Source organism: Protopterus annectens, chromosome 5.part1 (assembly GCF_019279795.1).
Source record: "Protopterus annectens isolate FY-2018-M chromosome 5.part1, PAN1.0, whole genome shotgun sequence".
Taxonomy (NCBI): Eukaryota; Metazoa; Chordata; order Ceratodontiformes; family Protopteridae; genus Protopterus; species Protopterus annectens.
In genome coordinates this window covers 350,895,285-350,921,421 of record NC_056736.1, presented here as the reverse complement: position 1 = coordinate 350,921,421, position 26,137 = coordinate 350,895,285, and the positions used below count along the sequence as shown (strand labels likewise).

General features: G+C 37.9%; 1 protein-coding gene across 6 annotated transcripts in view; it reads right to left on the bottom strand.

Annotated features, from left to right (window-relative positions):
• Nucleotides 1–26,137, bottom strand: part of ARAP1 (ArfGAP with RhoGAP domain, ankyrin repeat and PH domain 1) — a 2,759,262-nt gene that overhangs the window by 285,610 nt on the left and 2,447,515 nt on the right. For all 6 annotated transcript variants that reach the window (XM_044073028.1, XM_044073030.1, XM_044073029.1 and 3 more), the window contains one exon: nt 11,533–11,675. In XM_044073028.1, the coding sequence (XP_043928963.1) occupies nt 11,533–11,675 (143 nt within the window). The remainder of the gene's footprint in view (nt 1–11,532; nt 11,676–26,137) is intronic.

The following is a 26,137-nucleotide window of genomic DNA, read 5'->3' as shown; positions in this document are numbered from 1 at the left end:
GTCAGACCGATGGGACGGTAGTTCCCCGGATCCAAGGCGGATCCTCCCTTGTAGAGCAGGATAACTGTAGCTGTGCACCACTCAGTGGGCACAAAGCCTGAGGTGAGGCTATGATTAAACATGACACTTAGGTGAGGTGCCAGTTCATTTTGTAGTTCATGTAGTACACAGCCTAGGATGTCATCTGGTCCCATGGATGCTGTATTCTTAGCTTTGGAGAGTGCGGTTTCTACCTGTGTGGCCGTGATTATCGGAATTTGGCAATCTTTTGGTACTGAGATGGGCCCTTTAGTGGGTGAGAGGGGGGTGAAGTTGGCACTAAATTGATCTGCCAGGATATTGGCAATATACTTGGGATCAGTATATTTAATGCCATTCTGTTGTAGCTCAGAGCAGATCTGAGCATTGCCATTTAGATTATTGACATAACTATAGAATGCCTTGTGGTTGTCTTGGAATCTTTATCAATTTTATTTTCGTAACTAGCTTTTGAGGATTTTATGAGGGATCTCAGCTACTTACTGAGGCTGGTGAGGGAGTTTTTTGCATCCTGGGATTTTCCTCTTTTCTGCAACAGTTTCTACCTTCTGTTGTACAGTTTGTTTATAGCAGGAGACCACCAGATTGGCTTCCTTTTTTTGGAGAGGAGCATCTTGGTTCTATTTGGGATGGCACGATTCATGCATGAGTGGATGTGCTCATACAGTGCCTTAGTGTAGGATTCTGCAGTCGAACTTCCAGATCCCCTCTGCATGGGGTGTTGTGATGTTTGTCACTTCTGACTTCAGCAGCATGAAGTTGGCATTGGAGAAGTTTTTTAAGGAGGTTTTCTTACTGGGGGGTGGGGTGGTATGTGGATGTCAAAGGTGACTTGCTTATGGTCAGACCTGACCAATGAGAGGGTGACCACTGGTGTGGAGCATCTATCTCCCATGTTGGTAATGACCAGGTCTAGGATATTGGAGCCCCTGGTGGGACAATGGATTAGTTCATCCAGGGCATTGGAATTTATGAATTCCAAGAACCGTTGGGAAAAGGAGCTGGTACCCGAGTAGTTTTCCCAATTAATGGCAGGGTAGTTGAAATCACCCAGTATTAGGGTGTTTGGTTGTATCTTAATATTTTCCAGTATGTTTAAAACGGTGTAGTGCGAATCTTGGTGCATGGTGGGGGATCTGTAGCAAGCTACAATTTGGATTGCAGTCTTACCTAGTGTTAGTTGCACCTGGAGAATTTCAGATGCATTGTGTTGGGCAACTAGCCGGGAGGTGTGAATATCCTTGGTGAATATGGACACTCCTCCACCTTTTGTGTTTCGGTCTTGGTTTTGTGGCCGAAAAGTGTTGTAAGAATTGTAGCCTGGTATTGCAGTGGTGCTCTCTGGAGCCTTGAACCAGGTCTCAGTTACTGCACAGATATCGATGTTCTCCATTTTTAGGAGTGCCTCGAGAGAGTGCATTTCGAGGTTTAGACTTCTAGCATTGAGTAGCATTACCTTCAGATTTTGCATACTTGTATCTGTTACGGTGGTGGTTTTATCCTTTGAACCTTGCCTAAAAAAGGCACTATAGGGGTGGCAAGAGCTTTAGCCAGTAACCTGAATCCCAGGGGTGACAGGTGCAGACCATCTCTGGCAAAGCATTGTTATTTGTCGATCATGTTTTCCCAGGCAGACAAATACTGGATCTCCTTTGAATGACACCAGAAGCTTAGCCAATTGTTGAAGTCAATAATTTTGTCCTTATATTGTGGTATCATTCTGGGCGAAGGCAGGATGCTACTTAGGGCTAGTGTCATACCTGCCTGGGTCACATGATCCAAGAGCTCTTCCATGTCTTTTTTCATGTAGTCCAGGGAGGTACGTCTCAAGTCATTCACTCCAGCATGGACAATGACAGAGTTGTATTTGTACTTGTTGTGGAGTGACTTGAGTGCATGCGTTATGTGATGGATCCTGGCACCCGACAGGCAGCTGACTGTAATTTTCTCCTTGTTCAGCCTGGTGAGTGGGACATCAGTGTGTCTGACTATAGAGTCACCTATGACTAAAGTGTGGGGTACATTGTCTTGCCTTAGGGGCTGTTGTTGGGTGGCACACTGGCGTTGTGAGCTATGTGTCACTTTGGTTGTGACTGGTGTTTGTTTGCATTTCGGCTTCAGAAGTCCTTGTTGCCTGGGCAGGTTAATGTTAAGGGCCTCCGCATAGCTGGGTTTAGTGTTGCTATGTGTGGGTGTTGATGGTGTGGGTTTTGAAGGGCTATGAGTTGCTTGCGGTATAATGCAGGTGTTAACCTTCGCCTCTAGACTCCTCCTCTGTCTAGCACAATCTTGGCTGGTGAGAGCTTTGCTTCCAGTTTGGCTATGTAAGTGCATCTCTCGCAGGTTGTAGTGGTGGGTGGTAGGAGGAGGGGATTGTCTGTGTACATGAGGCAGTTGCCGCACTGCCCCAGTATGCCCAGATTCACCAGGTAGACAAGAGAAAACACTGGAAGCTGACCCTTGGATGTGCCTGTTTAGGTGCTTTTTTGTAAAGTTTAAGAGCTGTTTTCCCTTACCTTTGCAAGGTGCTTGTAGTGGTTTAGCACCAAATAGTAGCACCATATAGTCTTAACCTTAACTTACACTTTATAGTTCATTGCTGGTCAGCATTTGTATTAAAATAAAAGTGAATTAGTTCAAAACATTGCAGCCCAGGCTGCTCCAATGATGATCTAGGTCTAGGAAGCAAGCCTTCCTCTGGGAATAGTCTGGACAATACCATATTGCCAACTACTGTTTTGTAAAAATGAAATCCCACCCAAGTTGACTGGAAACTGTGGGATAAATGGTGTTAAAGAGTTCCTAAATGCTGCTTCTGTTGAAAGACCGGGATGTGTCAGTAGCTCTATTGGGTCTATATAAGAACATTGAATATTTAACAGTTTGAATCACTAAAGGTCAACCTTTAGTGATCAAACTGTTAAAACATCGAATGTTCACAAAAAAAAATAAAAACAAAACAAAAAAAAAAAACTAAACAGTGTATGCAGATGGGCAAGCCCCCCTGCACCCCCCACACCCCCGCTACTTAAATATGCCAACTCCAAGATCACACTACATTGAAGTAAACAGAAATCTCCCCTTATGGAGATTTCCGTTTACTTGTTCGATGTTCTGCCGTTTCGCTATTCTCGTGTCGGCAATGTCAGATTCGACATTGTCGGCTTTCGAGCATTTAATATAGACCCGCTCTATTCCCCTAATGCTGCTTACCCTAACCTTTTTCTCTCTTCAGGGCTTTTTCATCCGAAATGCTCTATAATGCCTGCCTGTACCACTTGCACTGAGATTTTTTTCTCTAAAATGACCAAGCTTTGGGAACACAGCTCCTAAAGTATTTAGGAACAGGGAGACAGGACTATCACTTGACTGATTGCACTGTTTGCCTTATTCCTGCAACTCTGTCCACCAGATGGGCAAGAATTAAAGTATGTAGAGCATGGAGTAGAGCATCCTGTTAAATGTCAGCTGCAGATGCCTGAGAGCCGACATCTAGCTGCAGCACTGTCTTTTCCAACACAAGACTTCCTTGTAGGTCAGAGTAACTAAAAATTGGTATTTTGTTAACTTTTCTGGATGTTGTTTTACATACCAATGTGTTTGGCTTTGAGCAGGAGTTCTTCCTACAGTTGGATGGCATAGCTATGGGCACTTCGTGTGCCAATAGCTACGCTAACCTGTTCATGGCTGAATGGGAGGTAGAATTCATGACCTCACATCCCAGTTTTTTAGCCTATGTTTCCTTCTATAGGTGCTTTGTGGATGACCTCTTCCTGTTATGGAAGGGGTCAGTTGAACAATTGGAATCTTATATCATGGATCTAAATGTTTCTACTGAGTATCTTAAATTTAGTTATGAGTTTTCCTATACTAGGCTCCCTTTTTTGGATGTATTTGTAGAGGGGCTTCCTAATGGTATTATAAACACTGGGGTGTATAGGAAGTCCTGTCATAAGAATTCAATTTTACACAGACATAGTATGCATCCTGGCCATATCTTCCACAATATTGTCAGGGGACAAAGTATGAGGACTTCTAGGTATAACCCTACAGAGCAAGGGTTTCGCCAGGATTTACTAGATCTGGATAGGAGGTTGGCATCTCGGGTTACAAGATGGAAGATATTACTAAAGGACATGATAATATACTAGAGTTGAGGTCTGGAGCAGCTGCGCCTTATTTTTCTGAATTGGGTCATGGTATGGATACACGAGTGCATACCAACGACACTACTAAAGGTTCCACTGCTTTTTCTTTGTTTTATACCAAAGATGTGGGTGGTATCAAGGATGTGGTAAGGAAGCATTGGGACATATTGATGGTGGACCCACACATCAGAGATATAGTTGGTGATAGTCCCCGTTTTAGGTATAAGAACAAGAAAAACATTAAAAGGCTACTATGTGACAGGGTGACCAACAGTCCTGAAACCATACTTTCGTATGGCACTAAGAAGTGTGGTAAATGAAACTTTTGTGAGTTTATTTGTGAGGATTCAGTGTTCATACATCCAAGCACACATATCCCATACACTTTTAAGGTTAGAGGTGATTGCATGTCCAGAGACCTTGTCTATTTAGCTGTCTGCCTTGTTTGCTCGTCGTTTTACATTGGTAAGACGAATAGATGTTTGAGAGATCGTGTACGGGAACATCAGTACAATATTAGGGTTAAGAATTGCACCAATGCATTAGCCAAGCATGTTATGGACACCGATTGTACACATACATTCAGCTTTAGGATTGTAGAGAAGATAAATGTTACTAGTAGAGGTGGTGATATCTGGGCCATTACTGAGAGTAGAGAGAATGCTTGGATTTTGAAGCTGAGGTCAGACACGGTCCCTGGTTAAATGCAAAGGTCTCTCTCAGACCTTTTTTAAAGATGAGGAAATTGAAAGCTTAATAAAGTTTGTACTTAATGTTTTATGATATTAGCTAGAATTATATAAATATGTAGTTTGATTTTAGTACGTTTTTAACTTATTGTGCTATGCAAATATTTATGCAAATATGTATGTAGTAGATTTTATTGATTGAGTTGGTTGCTAAGGAATGAACTTGCTGTTAACAAGCTTAATTGATTGTTTTTTCCCGCCTTTTTTAGTATTTAAGACTCATTGACTTTGTACTTTGTAGTGAGTCTGATGAAACCGCAAGGTGAAAGCGCTAACTCTGGTACCTGCTGTAATAAAAGAAACGGATTTTTAACTTGGAAGTAAATCTCTTTTTTGGACTTGCTGTGCTGACTGGAGGTTGATGAGATTTATAAGTGACATTTTATTCTATTACCTTTTAGAGCTGTGTTTCGCCCTAATCCTTTGTTACACTTTCAACTAAAAATGTCATTTGCACTGGACACTTTTCAGAGCTATCTCCTTAGCAAAAAAAAAAAAAAAAAAAAAAAAACAGGGTTTGGTTGGAACTGGGCCAATGAGGAGACAGACCACATTATCCATAATTACAGGGAAAGAAGGCATGTGTTAGATCCCTGGCCAGATTGCTGAGGGCTCAGTCTTCTGTTTTCATTTATTGTTTACAAGTTGATAATTGCATTCCTTGCAATGCACGATAGGCAACACTGTATCAGTTTTTATACTTAAAAGAAATGTATAAGTAATGCATATTTTCATCTCATAAGAAAGTGATCCTTTTTAAAAAAAAAAAAAAAAAAACTTTTTCTAAGCTTGTTTCCTGCTTTTCCTGTGGGTAGTCTAGCCTGGATATAGATTTGCTGTGTCCAGGACTATTTGTAGGCTTCTAGGGCCCAAGCCTTTCTGTGTTGGAGGGAAGCCTTCTAGCTTAATTTTGTTTCTTAGAACTAGCCAGTTTTTTGTTTCAGCACTTGTTCAGAACTTATTGTAAGCACTAAATAAGCTACAAATTAATACAGCAATCAACTTTCCTCACTGTCTAGAGGAAAACAGTTTCTAGTACTTAACAAATAAGCACCTATCCAGGCATGTCTAAGGGTCAGCCCCCGGTGTTTTCTCCTGTCTACCTGATGAATCTGAGCATCTTGAGGCAATGCAGTAATTGCCTCATGTACACAGACAACCCTCTCCTCCTACCACCCAACACTACAACCTGTGAGAGATGCACTTATATAGCCAAACTAGAAGCAAAGCTCTCTTCACCCAAGACTGGACTAGACAGTCAAGAGGAGAAGGTAAACACTTGCACCACACCACACTCAGCACATAGTCCCTCAAAACATACACCACCAAAACACATACATAGAAACACAAAACACAAACCTACATTTGTGGAGGCTCTCAGTAAAAACCTGCCCAAGCAACAGGGACCTCCAAAGCAGAAACACAAGCAACCTCCACCCCCCAACACAACCCAAATGACACACATCCCACAAACTCAGTGTGCCACTCAACCACAGCCCATAAGGCATAACAACGTACCCAACACTCTAGTCATAGGTGACTCTATAGTCAGGCACACTGATGCTCCACTCACCAGGCTAAACAAGGAGAAAGTTACTGTCAGCTGCCTGTCAGGTGCCAGGATCCGCCACATAACGCATGCACTCAGGTCACTCCACAACAAGTACAAATATGACTCTGTCATTGTCCATGTTGGTGTGAATGACCTGAGACATACCTCCTTGGACTACATGAAAAGGGACATGGAGGAGCTGTCCGATCTTGTAGCCCATGCAGGTATGACCCTAGCCCTGAGTAGCATCCTGCCATCACCCAGAATGATACCACAGTACAAGGACAAAATGATTGACTTCAACAATTGGCTAAGCTTCTGGTGTTATTCTAAGGGGATCCAGTATCTGCCTGCCTGGGATGACATGATCAACAAGCCGCGATGCTTTGCCAGAGATGGCCGGCACCTGTCGCCCCTGAGATTCCAGATACTGGCTAAGGCTCTAGCCACCCCTATACTGCCTTTTTTAGGCAAGGTTCAAATGACAAATTCACCACCCTAACAGGTACAGGCAAGAAGAATCTGAGAGTATTGCTACTCAATGCTAGAAGTCTAAACCTCAAAATGCACTCTCTCGAGGCACTCCTTAAAATGGAGAACATCGACATCTGTGCAGTGACAGAGACCTGGTTCAAGGCTCCAGAGAGTACCCCTGCATTACCAGGCTATGATTCATACCACACCTTTCAGCCACCTAAGCTGGACCGAAACACTAAATGCAGAGGCGTGTCCATATTCATTAAGGATATCCACACCTCTAGGCTAGTTGCTCAGCATAATGCATCCGAGATTATCCAAGTGCAACTAACTCTGGGCAAGACCGCAATCCAAATTGTAGCTTGCTACAGATCCCCCACCATGCCCCAGGATTCCCACTCCTCATTTCTTAATACACTGGAAAATATTAGGGTACAACCTAACACCCTAATAATGGGCGATTTCAACTACCCTACCATTAACTGGGAAAACTACTCATGTACCATCACTTGTGCTCAACGTTTTCTGGAATTCATAAATTCCAATGCCATGGATCAACTTATCCACACCCCCACCAGTGGCAGCAATATCCTAGACCTGGTTATTACCAACATGGGCAACCAGTGCTCCACACCAGAGGTCAATTCCTCGTTGGTTAGACACGACCATAAGCTAATCACCCTAGACATCCACATCCCTCCTCCACCCCCCCCCCCCCCCCCGCACAATTAGGGAAACCACAGTAAAAAATTTCTCTAAAGCCAACTTCACGCTTCTTAAGACAGATGTGGCAAACTTCACGACACCCATGCTGACGGACAATAGAGGTATGACTGCTGAATGCTACACAAATGCACTTTATAAGCACTTATATGAGTGCATGGATCATGCAATCCCTAACAGAACCAAGATGCTATCCTCCAAAAAAAGGAAGCCAATCTGGTGATCCCCAGCCATAAACAAACTCTACAACAGAAGAAAGAAACTGTTGCAAAAAAGAGTAAAATCCCATGATTGGAGAAACTCCATGGTCAGCTTCAGTAAGAAGCTGAGATCCCTCATAAAATCCTCCAAAGCTAGTTATGAAAACAAAATTGCCACTGACTCTAAAGACAACCACAAAGCATTCTATAGCTATGTCAAGAATCTCAATGGCAACACACAGATCTGTTCTGAGTTACAGCACAATGGCACTAAATATACAGAACCAACGGATATTGCCAACATCCTGGCAGATAGGTTCAGTGCTAACTTTACCCCTCTGTCATCCCCTAAAGGGCCCATCTCTATACCAGAAGAATGCAAAGTTCCTGTAATCATGACTGCACAGGTAAAAAACACACTATCCAAAGCCAAGAACACAGCATCCATGGGACCTGACGACATCCCAGGCTGTATTCTACATGAACTACAGAACGAACTGGCACCCCACCTAAGTACCATGTTCAATCATAGCCTCACCTCAGGCTATGTACCCACTGAATGGCACACAGCGACAGTTATCCCACTCCACAAAGGGGGAGCCACTACAGACCCTGGAAACTAACACCCCATTAGCCTAATGAGTCTGGTCTGCAAGGCTATGGAGCATATCATCATGGAACTTATAAACAATGACATTGGTAATCTCCAAACTCAGGACCCCACCCTGTTTGGGTTTGTAAAAGGCAGATCATGTCTCCTAAACCTGATAGACTTCTTTGAAGCAGTCACCAAAGCCGTAGATGAGGGTAAGGTGGTTCACACAGCCTATCTAGATCTCGCCAAGGCTTTTGACACCATCCCCCACTATGGAATTATAGATAAACTCACTAAACTAGGTATAAATCCCTATGTCACAAGATGGGTTGCCAATTAGCTCACTGACAGAACCCACACTGTGAAAGTAGCAGACTGCAAATCCAGCTTCAGACCAGTGACAAGTGGAATACCACAGGGTTCAGTCCTGGGTCCTCTCCTGTTTGGTATCTACTTCTCTGAAGTACAGGCCAACACAGAAGGTCTTTGGCTAATGAAGTTCGTAGATGACTGCAAACTAGGAGCCATAATCAAAACTCTAAAAGATGTGGACATCCTACAAAAGGGCCTTGCTGAGACAGATGCCTGGTGTCAAAGCCATGGCCTCAAGCTCAATACCAAAAAGTGCATTGTCATTCCTTTTGGTAAAAACTCAGTACCCATGAACTATCACATAGGTGGTAGTCTACTTAACACCAAAAGTGTGATAAGAGACTTTGGGACACAGGTGGACAGTAGTCTCTCCTTTGACAATCACATCGCCACAGTAGTCAAGAAATCCTTCTATGTGGCACACCTCATCACAAAAGGTTTCTCATCCAGGAAAAAAGAGGTCATTGTTCCCCTCTACTAGTCACTTATTAGACCCATTATAGAGTACAATGCCCCTTTTGGTATGTACCTCACAAGACATCTACAACAACTGGAAAAGCCACAGAAATACTTCACAAAGAGGATTACCGGCCTCAAAGAGATGCCCTATGCAGAGCGTCTCAAAAAACTGCAGCTTTACTCCATTGCATATCGCCTACTCAGAGGCGATCTCTACCTAACCCACAAAGCTATGTCAAACCTAGAGCTTTTAGACATGCTCCACTTAAAGAAATCCCAATCCCTACGAGCTACACGCTCTAGGGACCTAAACCTCATCACCACAATAAACAGAACATGCTGGAGGGATAGATTCCTGTCCCAGAGACTTCCCATACTCTGGAACAAACTACCTATCTATATCAAACAAAGCTCCTCATTAGCACTGTTCAAGAAAAATCTTGATGATTGGATGGGAGATAGGAAATTCACCCCGGGGATCACTTCTGTGGCTCTGCTCGACAGTGGCACAGGAAAATAATTTTCTTGGGTGGCGAAAGCCAGGGTCCTTGGCTAGGCTTATATAGGCCCTAGGGCCAATAGCCTAGTACCTACCTATGAACCTATAAGACATCAGATAATGACTATAGGAAGTAATGATTTATAGAGAAAAGTAGAGTAAAGTCAGTAATATTTCATTCAAAATAATGCTTTGCAGGGAAAAAAAGAGGTTGTTAATATTTCATAAAGTCTTGCAGTATGATACACAAGCCAAAGTAATGAACTGACAACAGGTTATACTTTGCAGCCCTGGTTTAATTTTTGAACCACTCTGTAGCATACTATGACTCTAATAAAGCCAATTAATCAGAGTAAAGCTCCTAGTTCACACCCATAAGTAGGTAGTCATATCTAGTTAACCATAAGATGGTTAACAACTTGAAAAACAAATAAACATAATTTCGATACTGATCAGCATGTTAGTGGTGAGAAAAAGGGCAAGTTAAACTTCCACTAGACTAACTGAGGTGAGACAAAGTTTGTAATTGTAAAAATGTTTCTTGGGCTGCTGTCAGGTCTATATTATATCACTGAATGCTTAAAAAAGCAAACGCTGACTGATCGACCTAATTTAAGCGAAAGCTTACAATCTTGAACTGTCAGATCAGTGATTTTTTTCCCAGGGAAAAAAATCGCTGATCCAAAACACATACACACAACACAAGCACACCAAACAAACAGAAATCTACACACATACACCTAAAATCTGATACCTAACCCTACACTAAACTATGCACACACCACTAACTACCCACTTACCTTAACCCAAACCCTAACCCTAAGTTCCGTCACTATCGCACACTCACCTCACCCGCTCCCTAACCCTAACTCCCTTAAATCCGCCCTAACCCTCATGTCCACTCAATCGCACACACACCTAACCTGAGCCCTAACCCTAACTCACCCTAATACTCACATCCACACAATCGCACACTTACCTGAATCCAATCCACCATAACACTGAAAATACCGAAGCAACAGAAACGGACAACCAAATTCTTTCCGTAGGAAAAAAATTCGAGTTTCTGCTGCTTCGATATTTTGCAGTTTTGCGAAAATAAGTTCAGCGTTCGCTTTTTTAACCATTCGAGGATATAATATAGACCCCTGCTGTCATTATAAAAAGAGGTACTGATGTTCATCTGATTGCAAGAATAAATATATAACCATAAGAACAATTACGAATAAACTAATACTGAAACACTTGGAAACAAATGAAAGAAATAATAATGAAGTGCATTTGGTACAAAAACAAAGATAACCTATTTTAGCTTGCAGGTAAGTAACAGATCTCAATACCCATATTGGCTGATTTAACATTTTTTTCCAAAATAAACCTGAATCAAGGCTATGTCAAAAAACAAGAAACTTCAGCAGGTGACTACAAGTAAGTTTTTAAATCTTTCTCTAGCTGGCCACTAAAATTATTGTAATAGCATATGTGTTAATGCAATTACCCATTCCTAGACACGATCCTTGACTTTTGGAGTAATGCATAATATTTACCTTAACAAAGTATGGAACATCACTTAAAAAGAGATAGCTATATTATGTCCAGAAATATCACTTTTTTGTGTATTTATTATTTAATAATGCTCCCTTTCCCAGATCTGCATTTCTTAATACTACCTGTTTAAGGCACGACAGTAACCCAATGAAAGACTAAAGGCTTACTTACCCGCACCTCCTTGTAAAGTCGTAACGTATTACTTGTTAGGATAAAGTAGCGGTCATGAAAGCCAGCACTGGTGCTTAGTCCCAGTAAAATTCTCTCTTCACGGAATTTCATCATTCCATGTTTTGTCACATTCACTTTACTTGCTATAAATAACAGGAAGAGAATCACTTTATAAATCATTTATTCCTGTCATTTTATCTTTATATCACCCTTATCTTATACTAATTATAAGTTACAGCACTTTTTATGCAAATGTCCATTTACAATACTGTGAAATGGTGAACATCTGTATGCTAGTATTAACTATGACAAAAAAAAATGGAGACTCCATCTTCTCAGTAACTGTAAATACACTACTGAATAAACTTCTTGAATGAGTATGACAAATACCCAGCAATATACTGTTTAAATGTGTAACCTGTCTTCATTTCATTACAAAACAGATTTGTAGATGTGGTGTTACATAAGCCTAAGAACAATCATGGGAAATTCTAACTCCGAAAATAGAGGCATTTGTGGTTATGTACCTAACGGTGGCTGGTGCTACTAAGTTATGTGGCTGCTATCCCTTCACTTTTTTGCAAATCAATTGTTATTAATGTTGAATGTTTACCTTTTCTACAGATCACACCTCATTATTTTAACATGCACATTTTAGGTCATAATAACTAGCACAGCTCACTTTCTCCAGTGAGCATACGCATGTGGGGGAAGTGCAAGAAAAAAAAACAACAAAAGCAAGGGCATTTTATGCAATGGCTGCTGGGTTGTGTTGTAAAACTCAGCTAGAATTTAAATATTATACACCAAGATATAATCACTGGGCTAAACTGGACAGAAATTACATTTCACAGCAGCATTTGACACTATATCAGAGCATATGCCGATAAAAGCTATGACAAAAATGCAAAGTAATGATGTCAAAATGAGAAATTGGTGCTTTCCTATGTACTTATTAAAAGGAGAGGCATTTAAGGAATTGAGCAATTAGCATGATTTGAGAGGCCTTAAGGAATACAAAAATTACTTAAAAAGGGATAGGATAGCTAGGGATAAATGAAAATGGAGACCAAAACATGGTGAAATAAGAGCCAGAAAGAGATATGGAAAACAAATTAATAGGAATTATTTGGAGGACTAGCACAGGTTAAAGTACTGTAGAATAAGGGGAATCTCACAGAACAAGGAGCAACTGCATATTGCTATACAGAAAAGAAAGGAGTATCAGGACAATTAGCATACATTTAGAAATATTGTTGTTAACATTTTGATAACAACTGTAGAGTGTAAAAACTTTTAGGACAATGACTGAGGCAAAAGAATACAGAAAGAGTTGTAGTGAAATGTAGACAGCCTAAGAGAAGAAAAGTAAGTAGAGACACAAGAAAGGTATTAGAGCTATTTCAGAAATTCTGTGGAAATTTATATAAATCGGAGGAATGGGAAAATGAAGAAAAGGCATAAACGGAAATGTTTACAGAAGACTTCATATGTTCCTAGGAGGTTACTAGGCTACTGACCCAAGGTCGTTTTAAGCCTAGCCTATTACACCAATGATATTTCAAGAGAAAAAGTCTAGTCAATGCCTAAGATTATTATTAGTAATGACTGTCCATGCCCAAGAGGGATGTGGGAGCTATTCTTAGCAAGAATTTGCGATTTACCAACCATTCATCCAGGCTCGTTTTCAACAGAGTCGTACTAGTACACTGCTTAACATGAATTGGTAGCCTGTTCCAGAGAAGTGACAACCTCTGTGAGATGAATTTGTCTCTCCAGGATGTCTTATTTAAATCGCAGGCCAGATTTAGTTCATTGGAGTGGGTTATTCTAGTCCCATTTGACTTGTACTAGTACACTGCTTAACATGAATTGGTAGCCTGTTCCAGAGAAGTGACAACCTCTGTGAGATGAATTTGTCTCTCCAGGATGTCTTATTTAAATCGCAGGCCAGATTTAGTTCATTGGAGTGGGTTATTCTAGTCCCATTTGACTTGTACTAGTACACTGCTTAACATGAATTGGTAGCCTGTTCCAGAGAAGTGACAACCTCTGTGAGATGAATTTGTCTCTCCAGCATGTCTTATTTAAATCGCAGGCCAGATTTAGTTCATTGGAGTGGGTTATTCTAGTCCCATTTGACTTATGGATGTGCAGCAACGTCATCAGGTTGGGGTCAGAGATTGCTCTGTAAGCCAAGCACAAGTCTTCCCTAAGCAGCCTATAGGCTACAGAGTACAGTGACAAAGACTTCAGTCTATCCCTGTAAGGCATGTGCTGAAGACCCTGGATCTTCTTAGTTAAAAATCTCTGAAGTCTCTCCAGTTACTGCAGGTTCCTGGTACAGTACATACCAAAGGGGCCTTTATACTCAATTATGGGCATGATAAGGGATGAGTATACTGGGGTTATAACCTCTTTTGGTCTTAAGGCTATTCCTTTGCTAATAAAATGTGTGATGTTGAATGCCTTTCTTACTACAGTGGACACATGGTGGTCAAAGCTTAGGTCACAGTCTACTTGTGTGCCCAAATGCCTCACTACACCATTCATACTTAAGGTATTGTTGTTTATTTGATAGTTAGTAGGGACATTGCTTTTACCGAAGGGGTGATGATGCATTTTTTTGCATTTAGTTTGAGTCCATGGCTTTGGCACCAATCATTGGTCTGTGTAAACTCCTCTTGGAGGACACTGACATCATTTTGGGAGTCAATGATCGCACCAAGTTTGCAGTCTTCACCAAACTTGGTCAGCCACAGTCCCTTTGTTTTGACCTGAACTTCTGAGAAGTAAATCCCAAACAAAAGAGGGTCCAGTACTGACCCTTGTGAAACCCACTGGTAACAGGTCTGCTGGGTGAGGTGGAGTCACCCACTTTGATAGCATGTGTGCGGTTAGTGAGCCAATTTGCAATCCACCTAACAACAAAGGGGTTGACATTTAGGTGGGTGAGTTTGTTAGTAGTGCCTGAAGGGGGGATTGTGTCAAAGGACTTCACCAAGTCCAGATATGCTGTGTGCACAGATTTGCCCTCATCTATGGCCCTAGTCACATTTTTGAAGAAGTCTGCTAGGTTTAACAGACATGATCGACCCTTTACAAAGTCAAACTGGGTTGGATCAAGGGTTTGGAGATCATCTATATCTTTATTTATGAGGTCCATGATAACACGTTCCATGGCCTTGTAGATAAGACTGGTCAGGATTATGAGTTTATAATTCCCCAGATCAATTGTTAAGCCACCTTTGTGGAGGGGGATAACGGTCATGGTTTTCCATTCAGCTGAGACAAATCCTGTATTCAGGCTGTGGTTAAACAGGATGCCTAAAGGGTTGCTAATTCCTGTCTTAGTTTAAAATGCAGCCTGGGATACCATCAGGATCTATAGAGGCATACCTATCAACAGTCCAGATTTTCACATAATTTCCAGATTTTTGCCTCATATTTTTGGTCTGCTCATCATAAGATTTGTGATTTTCTGGCAAATCACTGGGTTGATCTGAGGAATTAAGTCACTAAATAATGATATACATTTGTGTTTCAAACTTCATATCCTTCAGAAAAATGCATGCTAAGACAAATACTGTTTTTCTAGCAACTTTCTAAGTATATAAGAGCAATACTTAAAATCTGCCCCTAGTTTTGGGCTTTTGCCTCCCAATTCTGTCAGGCTTTATCCAGATTTTTTGGGCTAAGAGGTTGAGAGGTATGTATAGAGGCTGTATTTTTTGCCTTAGAGCTTTGATGACGTCTTCTTTAGATATATATGGTGGGAGAGATGTTGAAGGTATGGTTTGTGATATGTTTGGAGGGGATAAAGGGGAGACATTTTCATCAAACCTGTCCACTAGTAGGTTAGCAATTTCTGCAGGATCAGTGTGTGTGACATCATTTGTCACTAGTTTAGCAAACGTCTGGGTCCTATCTTTTAGGCAGTGGATGGAGCTGAAGAAAGCCTATGGTTATCCTTAGCTGTGTTTGCTAAAGTTTTCTCAAAGTTGCCCTTAGAGGATTTTATAAGTTGTTTTATTTGTTTATTTAGGCTTAGAAGAATACTTTTCCAGTGCTTGGACCTCCCTTTAGTATTCTTCTTATACTTGTTGTATAGTTTATTTATGCGAGATGTCCACCACGGTGGCTTGTCTTTTCTTGAGACTCTTACTTTGGTCCTATCTGGCACAGCTGAGTCTATACATTTGTATAAGTGTTGGTACAGGGCATCAGAATATACTTTAGTACAGTTGCCAAGACCACCTGTGGGGACTGGGGCTTGAAAATCACTTATGCCAACCCCTAGGAGGGTATAGTCAGCTTTGGTGAAGTTTTTTAATCTGACTTCACCTCTCATGGTTTCTGGAGTTATTGCTACTTCAAAAGTGATTGACTTATGATCAGAGGGTCCTACACTTAGGTAGTACAATGGCCTCTCATATTGGTGAGAACCAGGTCAAGTATTTTTGGACCCTTGTAGGATTTTGTACAGTTTGTACTTAGTGATACAAATGTTTGAGGAAGAGAAGGCTGAACAATCGGTAGCTAAGGTAGGAAGAAATTAAGTAAAACAGTGATGTGTAATCAGTCAGCGTGGATATGTGTTCAGGAACAGATGGTATTACTGTGGACAGCTAGAAGTTAAGAGGGAAGAGAGTTTTTGTTTAACAATATTTTAAAAGGGGGAGGGCCACAATCTTGGAAGAAGGTGGTTGTGGCTTTATTAATTATCTGAAGAGGGTAAAATCTCTACAGATGCGGCTTCTTAAAATTTTATTTCAATTTTAATCCATGATTATAAAGTGTTTAAGTCTACATTAGCTGAAATAATGGGAAAGATGTTACCAAAATTGAGATAGGGATCAGTGTGGTTTTGTGGGGAATGGCAAATATCTGACAACGTTAATAGATCAATGATGATATACTGGGAAACAAAGAGTAAGAAGAGTAAGAAAACCCATATTGCTGGTGAGTCTTGATGTAAAAAAAGAAAAAAAAGACATCTAATAGAATTAGTTTTTCTTTTTTTAAATAGAACAATTGTACATTTATGGCCACTGAGAGGATAAGGAAGATTTTATATATATATATATATATATATATATATTTTATATTATATATATATATATATATATATATATATAGAGAGAGAGAGAGAGATATAGATATATGTATGTGTATATATATATATATATATATAGATATATAGATATATATATATATATATAGATATATGTATGTATATATAGAGAGAGAGAGTCAGAATGTTGAGATGGGAGGGTTCCTTTCTGACAAGATGTTTGAATGGAAGAACTAAGCAAGGATTTCTAGTTTCAAGTCTGCTAATTACTTTACATTCAAACTGGTACAAAAGGAATTCAAAATTAAAGTACACAACTAATGTACTAATCAAAAAATGTTAGTTTTAACAGTAAGAATATATTAGGAAAAGATTAGTAAATTTCTTCAAGCCATCTATACAGATTCATTTGCCTTAACAAAGTCATTGATTCTTCTGAATATTAATGAAAGTATTGTAATGAATAATAATTGTCTATCTTCTTAGGACTATACTGGCACTAGCTAGGAAAAGAATCACAAGAAAATGGAAATCCTCCTTTGAAAATTAAAGATTTTCTAACTTTATTGAAAGAAACTGCGCTGATGGAAACAAAAGTCAAGGAACTGAGACTATTTCCTAAAAAAATGACTATTAGCCCATGGGAGAAAGTTCTCTCCCTTATTGAGACACTTAAAACAGCTACAGTCTCTTCTGATTGAGAGGAGAGAGAGAGAGTAAGAATTACTTTGACAATGTGTAACTCAACCATTTTCACAGACTGTTTCCTTTTATTGAAGGCCAACTGTATATACTGTACATAGTTTGGTAAAAATGTATTCATTCAGAAAATGTAATTGTTAATATTGTTATATTTGGAAAATAAAAATTATTTAAGGGAAAAAAGAAAGGTTAATTTTATTTGTAGATTATATCACTTTGATGTTTTGGACCATTTTGAAGCAGTTTCAAGTCCTTTCAGCATATAAAATGAATGAAGCTAAAACATAAGATATAGTAGTAAACTACATAGCCATCCATTAATTGGATTAACACCACCCACATTTATGGAGACACGATAAAATTAAGTATTCAGGTATATGTTTAAAAATGCTTTTGCTATGACAACCAAGTATGTGAAGGAAGAGACTAAGCAGAAAACAACATAAAAGTGAAGAAATGGAAAGCTCTTAATTATAGATACAGATAGTAATGTGAATACAGTGAAAATGTTTCTAGTCCCTTTAGTCCTATAGTTTTTATCAACCAGAGACGAATTTGTGTGTGACAATTAATAAAGAATTGAAAGACTTTGTTTGAGAAGGGAATATGGCAAGAGTCAAGTGGGATAAGTTAGTTCTCAACGTAGAACATGGCAGTTTAGGGTTACCTGATTTGAAAGGGTGCTTTAATGCTAAGCTATTAAGACTTGTATGCATAATTCAAGCAGAAGATTACAATGAAAATGAAAAATGATGACAATGATGGAACAAGAGAGAGGAGTTTGAGAAACAGTGAGAGACTACGATTTCGGATACAAGTCCCTAAGGACAACAGTGACAACCGTACAGACTATTACATTTATAAAGTAGTAGAATGTATTCTAAGAACAAAGCCAGTAACAGAATGGAGAAAACAGATTTTACCAGTAGAGATGTCTGTAAGTATGAGAACAGAAAATAGGCAACAGGGATTTGGAAGTTACTGGAAGAAGTTAGGCACAAAACAAAGGTACTGGGGTAGAAACATAGCACAGTGGGATGAGGCTAAACAGGAGACTGGACTGTAGGTTAAAAATGACTTTACTTATCAGGACTGAAAACATAAGAGAGGCAAAGGGGAAAGGGAAGCGAGTGCTAAGTGTCAGACTAGCTCTAGTAGTGTTTTATGTTGAGTCTAGAACAGAAGATGCTGTTAAACAAGGGAATTATTAGTACAGCATATAACATACTGCATGATAAGTATAAGAATCAATTGGAGGAAGGTAGAAAAAACAGAAAGGACATTTATAAAAGCATAATGGGAAAAAACCTGTAGGATACCCAAATATGCTGTAAAGTCCAGAAGGTTTAGGATTTTCGCACAGAGGTGCTTGCTTAAGTATTTTACACAACAAGTACATGTCAGAAAAGAACTGGAGGTAGGATCTTTAGAAAAGGATGGGACCAAACTTCAGAGAAATATGTTTGTAGGAACAATACATGTAGAATAATGTTCAGCAGGACAACTGAGCTGTAAGGAAAGGCAGGAATTCATTAATTTATCTGATAGTGGAGTGAATGAAGAGTACTAAAAATAAAACATGTATACTGCAGGATAACACTGGAAACTGCCACTGTTGTCTATTCTAGCAATTCATTTGAGGTCATGTTGCAATTTAAAATGTGACAGCTTAATAAAGATGTTTACAAAATATGGAGAAACTCTTCCATTTAGAAAAAATAAGTTTTTCTAATCCTAACTCTGGTTCCAATACAAACTGCCACACCTCTTCTGAGAAATATTCTTTAAAGAGTATCAGGCTGAAAGCATCCAAGCTACTAACTTGAGGCTGTTGAGGACTGAGTGTACTAATTATGTCCCTCCAAATAAGGTTGGTGCAAATGTGGGGAACTTCAGCAGAGATGTAGTTACCCCTCCTTTCTCATCTGGAACATTTTGTATTACCACAGCTGTCTGGGCCATAATGAAGCCATTAGAAACAGATGTCTGTTGTTGTTTTCTGCAGAGTCTCGGGGTTTAGGAGAATAGATGGTAAGCCATATAAGAGTACCTCCATCTGAGGGGTAGATTAGGTGTTCAACTTCCTGTGCTTGTTTTTACATGGGTACCTAGAATAGAATTTCTGCAGCTGATATTTCTTCTCTAATGCAAATAAGTCTATCACACGAGATCCTCTTTCCTTTCTTAGGTTTGACAAAACCTTGGAATGCAGTCTTCATTTGCAATTAAGTAGCATGGATCTCCTCAGTCTGCACTCCTTTTGTAAGGTCTAATGAAGTTGTAGAAGGCCTGGAGATGAACAACTCTCTGACCATAAAACTCCTTAGTTTCTCAATTTTCTGGTGCCTTCTTCATTCCTTAGGAGGCTTTTTCATTTTCAGTCATTTGAAGAGAGTTTCCCTCAAGGGAGATGGGTTGACATTTCTTGTCCTAATGCAACACACTTTCTACAGCTCAGAATGTTCCAAAGATTTTGGGCCTAAAGAATGAGTCTTTTAATGCCCCCAGTCTACTGCAATAGTACATATTCTTTAGTTTTTCTAGGATCAGACAGCGGAAAATACCTATACACACAAGTTCAGTTACAAATAATTCCACAGCTTCAAGCAATCAAAATTAATATATCTACAATTAACAAAGGGTGTGTTACTTCTAGACATGTACTCCTAAATCAAATATCTTATCTGTGGTATCACTTTTGCAGGCCTGTCAATATAACAGTATGTTGTACATTCCTTTATCATAAGTGCTCGATTGTGCCAATAGGTATCTCAACACAGAGAAAAGGAAATGGTGAGTTTCTTGTTTTCATAACACCATTCCCTTTTGTATTTCTAAATCCTGTATTAGATTCTTCAGTACAAAACAAAAAGAAGGGTCTAAGTAAGAAAGGATACCAAAGGAAAAGGGAGAGATGAGGAACCACAGTCAAGCATAACATATACTATGTATGATATTACTTGCAAACCAACAAATTATTACAGTCATAAATAATACTTTAACTGAAAAGAAACTTACAGGTTTTATAAAATGTAAGTAAGCTAAACTATGACCAATTATTATATTTCTTCTTTGTTGTTAATTGTATATACTCTTATTTCTTGATTATAAAGAATATCAGTTACTTGCTACAAAAAAGACAAATCTAATGAGTGACTTTCTTTCCGTCTTTATGTTGTACAATTTTCTTATTACTGAGAAATATACTTTGGAACACAAAGGTATTAGATTTAAGAATACAATGAAGCAGAGTAATTCAATATATCTTTGTTCACTAATTACTATTTCTGTTTTATAAAACTTGCAAAATATTTTCTGATCCTTGTTCCATAAATGAGTCAATTTAGGGCATTTTGCTACTGTATGTAGGTGGTCAACTTTGGTGTTAAAGTCACACATCCAGCAGTTGTCAGGAACTTCTGTTATAGAATCTATGTAAACTTGGTGGAGTAAAGGAAACACAAAAGCTAGAGAGATAATTTGAGAACCATAATAATTTGACTTCTTACCTCATCTAAACACGCCTCTTCCAACAGATGTTTAGGCATTGTCCAAAGGACTCAAGTTTAGACAATTTCTTAAATGTCTCTACCAACTTGCAACATAACATAACATAATATAACACAATATGACATATTAACAATTAGTCTAATTATTAGGAGTATCACTGTTAAAAGTTTCCCATAGCTCGGTTTAGGAAGAAGTAGTTGAAAGCAAATCAATCATAATAATGTATATCAAACTTGACTTTATCTTCCAAAAATAAATTGTAGTAACAATCTAAATATAAGCCATTTCTTTGTAGAGGTGTATTACTTGCAATTTTCAGTTACCTTAACAAATGAGCTTTCTTTTTTCAGTAGGAAACTTAGATATTCAACAATGGATATAAGAGCTTTTGTGTTATGAATGAGAGATTCAAAGGCTACTATTAATTCTCTTGGTTAAAACAGTCAAAAAGAAAAAAAAGTTATTTACATCAATTTCAATAGCTATGATATGACTAGCAGTGTATATTATTTGGATTTCAGATGTTTCCCAGGTGGATATATAATCTTCCATCAAGTTAAATACATTTAAGCAATATGCAAACTTATACAGACAAACTTAGCAAACCAAACTTCTCCAGCAGTTTTACTTCTGTGAAGTAGGTTAAAGGCTTCTCTAGTTTAGATTAATAAAACCAGCATTTCATTATTTTCTTCTGATAATAGGTAGTATAAGTGTATTTTGGCAAACTTGCTATATTGGTAGTTAATAAAACAGTTTTGACAGTAAAGCTACTTTCATTTAACTTTTGGTCCTTGGAAAACCATTTTCCATTCAAACTGTAAATGTTTACCAATCAATTCAATGAACCATTTATCTACTGAAGTTCAGTTTTGTAATATCTGAGCATAATTAAATCCCACATGTTTCAGAGATTCATTCAACCAGGCTCCATTAAAGATTAAAGAACACTCCCCTTCAAGTAATACTTAAAAAAAGTAATATTTTCATGAAAATTAGAGAAAGAGAGAAATAAACTTAACTGATCAAAAAGATCAGAGAGTGTAGTACATATACTTTAGGAACAGTAATTAAAACAACTTTGGCATGCATGGTGAAAGAAGCATACATTTCATACAATGCACAGTAGAGTGTGTTTTGTTAACAACAAACACAAGAGTATACACTGAAAGAATAAAAACAGAGCAAAAGAGGGCATTCTTGCCTTATTCTGCATTTTACGTCACTTTTTGTGATGTAAATTGACCACATGAAATAATTACAAAAATACCATAACACAGGTTCTTAATGATATTAATAAATACATTGGGAAATGTATATGTTGAAGAACTTAAAGTGGAAAACCCATAACTGTTTTTCAAAAATATTTTTTTTATCTCAGAAAAAATAGCTGGTGGTACTACTTTATATTAACATTGATAACATATTATATATTTTAAAAACACAATCTGCTGGTTGGTCCATGAGCCATATAAACACATTTGTCTGGGTATATCAAATATTATGCACATTTCAAAGTCTTAAAGCCCTTAAGGTTATAAATAACTTAAGAGTCAAAATCTGAAACCCATATAAAGTAATAATTACAAGGGTAATGAATTTCTGTATCAATTTTGAATAACAGAGAAATAGTGCACCTTTCCTTAAGGACAGAAACTCAAATTCAATAATTATAAGATTGAATTCCTCATTAAGTAATTTTTACATAAATGTTTATATATTTTTTGTAGGTAACTCATCTATGCCACTAGTTTTACAGAATGTTAAGCTTTTGATACCATGCTCAGTTTCAGCCATTGAAAAGGCTTTAGCAAAGTTTGTTAGTTGGTTAGCATTAATTTCCTTGTAATGAACACTGTTAACGAAACCCCCAATTTTTTTGATAATCACCTTTCTAGCAGTGATTGTACATAAGAAATACACTGCCAATCTTCCAGGCCACAGTGGTACAGTGGTTAGCATTGTTGCCTCACATCAAGAGGTTCTCCCGTTTGATTCTCGGCTGGAACGCCTTCTGTGTGAAGTCTGCATGTCCTTCCCACAGTCGAGTGACATCTAAAGACATGCAGGTAAGTGCATGCATGAATGGGTGTGCCTTTTTTGAAGGCTGGGCATCGGGCTGGCAACTTGGCACCATAAAAATCCACTGCCAATCATTAGCAGACAGTAGTTCCACTGTGGTGACCCCTAACTGGGAAAAGCCGAAAGAAGCCACTGCCAATCTTCCCATATCATTTAAATTTACTTGCTTAGTTAAAAAAAAATGATCTGCTAGTGGACAATACAGATGGACATAATTTAAAATTTTCCTCATACAGCTTAACCTTATAATTATCATCCTTCAGATGAGATGTTAAACCATGGTCCCATCTGCTTCAGTTGTAAAAGATCCCACGGTGGCTATCAAAAAGTGCAGGGGAATTTTATTTACATTTATACAAGAAAAAAGAACCATTACAGAAACATCAAAAAAGTGTAATCATATCAAATACGAACTTCAGATAACAGATAAACTACTTCAAGCTGTACTCCCTACCTCTTTTTCATTTTTTTTTTTTTTAATTTACTCATTATTAAAGAGCAGTCCCAGAGTTTGTTATATAACAGTTCATCACATCTGGTGAGTCAAACCATCCAGACTGCACTAACAATAACTCTATCATATTCTTCCCTCTGTTGTATACACATTAGGATATGTACTATACAGTAACATTTCTAATGAGATAGTCTGAAGTTTAGTTAATGAAAAAGTAGATATAACATTTAAAAAATGTTGTATGCTTTCTGAAGAAACAGGAACACATTCCATAATTTCCTCACAATGACAATGTCTCTATTCTTTAATTTTATATTTCATTACACCTTTAACTGCTAGTTTACCCAGCACTGGTCTCCATAGAAAATCCTGTATTTCATATATTCTAATAATTCTAAGTTGATGTTCTGTGATTGTTTGCAAACCAGTGGTAGTGTCAGTAGCCCATAGTCTAATACAATAAAAAGTATGTCACAATTTTCTCTGTGGTAAAACAGCCTGGAAAGACATTTTCTTTCAAGATATTTTGAATGATACTGTTTAGCAGTATAGTTTACCTACAAAATTACCTCTTTTTATTAAGTCATAATACTAAACAATAATATATAGCATCCTTAATATTCTCCCTTTATCAATATCTTTAAATGAGACTTTCCATAATACTCAACAGAAAAGCAAAGAAGAAAGAAATAGGGTTATGCAGACATATTCTACCATCAGTTGGTTTGCCAATACACTATACACCTTTTTTATGGGATTTAGTCTATACCCACATAAAAAACTAAAAATTTGTCTAGTAGTTGATTTTTTTCTTTCTTTGGGGATGGGATACACATTACCCACACAGTTAAGTTTAGCAAGAATAACAAAATGAAGCAAGTATACTTTCTTTTGGTAGGACAAGGAAAATGCTTTCAAACTACTGACAATATTGTTGACAATATTTAATAATTCATCTGACTATTACAAATAGTTTCATTTCCATATAAAACACTTAATATCTTTATGGTAGATGTGTAAAAGGAGATTTTAGAAAATATGGAATGTTCCAAACCCTTTACATTTAGCAGTATTAAAAAACAATCCCACACTATTCAAGCTATACTCGAAAAATTGAAATAAAGACAATAAATCTCCTTCATTATTAGCAATAATGCTTAAATCATCAGCATAAAAAAATAAAAAGTGGTAAGGGTACCTTCTGTATTATATTGATTTATGACCTTAAACGCTGACCAAAACACTCAATAACAAAAGCAGTCATAAATAAACTAAATAGCAGGTCACTGAGGAGGCACTCTTATTTAACACCCCTACACACTGAAATTTTTAGGCCCAAATGTCCATGTTCATGGTCTGATCCAAGAATTTCTATGAATACTATCCAAAGCAGATATAATGGCGCTATGGATTCCATTACCTTTTAAAATATCTCATAAACAATAATGCACTACTGTGCAGAAAGATTTCAATAAATCACAGGATATTAAAAAGCAATTACTGCGCAGAACACTACACATTATTTCTCGTACTAAGGCATCTTTAACAGTCCTACCATGTAGTCCAAAAAAACCCTGGATGAAACAATCTCACTGTAATTCTGGTTAACTGTTCATGAAGCACTTTGAAGAAAAATGTATAATTAGTATTAAAAAGTCTTAATGAAGTCCAATTAGTTAATAATGTTCTTTTTTTTATAAATAAGTTTCAAAATACCTTCAGAGATATTAGTATCATTAATACCAACCTCTAACCCTTCATTAAGCATTTGTGGACATTGAACTATAGTAAGAAAAGGGTATACAGTCTAGTGCACAGGATGCATCAACAGTAACCTTGAGTAACACACTGTTCAATTCTTCTAGGACAACAGCTTTGATTAGAAAAGTATTATTATTGACAGATAAGGGCGGAAGGGACCTTAGCCACTTCAGTGTTGGATATTATCCATGCATTGTCACTCTGTGCAGATCTACAATAGAAAGAATATCCTCTGCTTTTGAATATAAATACCATCAGGGCACTGTAGGCAATCCATTAAACTAGTCTCTTTCTTAATATTTTTACTCAGAAAGGAGGACAACTCATTTTATTCTCCTGATAACATATTTTTGTTTAAATAGTAAAACTTTTACTCTCTCTTCTGCGATAGTCTTCAGATGTCTTTCTATAGAATTAATGAAGGAAGTGTTACTATTGTATAGCGAATGTGTGTAATGTTTAGCTACCTTAGTATATTCCTTCTTCCTTTCTGTCCATATATCTTTTTCTACAAATCAATAAAGCTTCTTATATTTAGTTTTGTAAATAAGCCATCATTTGGACCAAGTGGTGCAATATTTAATTAAGTGTACTGTGCTGATGCCAGAGTCTTATACTTTCCAATTTCCATAAAACAGAGTCTAACAAACATCCAGTAAGCTTTTTAACTCCTTTACCTACACTTATACATGACTTATTCTTAGATAAAGAAAATATCAAGGGTGCATGGTCTGATATCAACATTTTTTTGGAAATCTTTAAAAATGAATGCAGAGGAGTATGCAAAATAGCCTATTTTTGAGACCATTGCTTCTCTTGTATAAGTAGGCCCTAAACTAGGATTCACTGTTATCTGACCACATAAAAGGACATTTCTGAAGATTCTAATACCCTTCTTAATCTTTCCTCATGTTTTTTTTAATGTGAAAAATGAAATACTGCACTAAAACAATATTCATAGAAACAGACACCTATGGTTTTATCATAAGAAAAGTACAGTTGTGTACATTTACCATAAATGT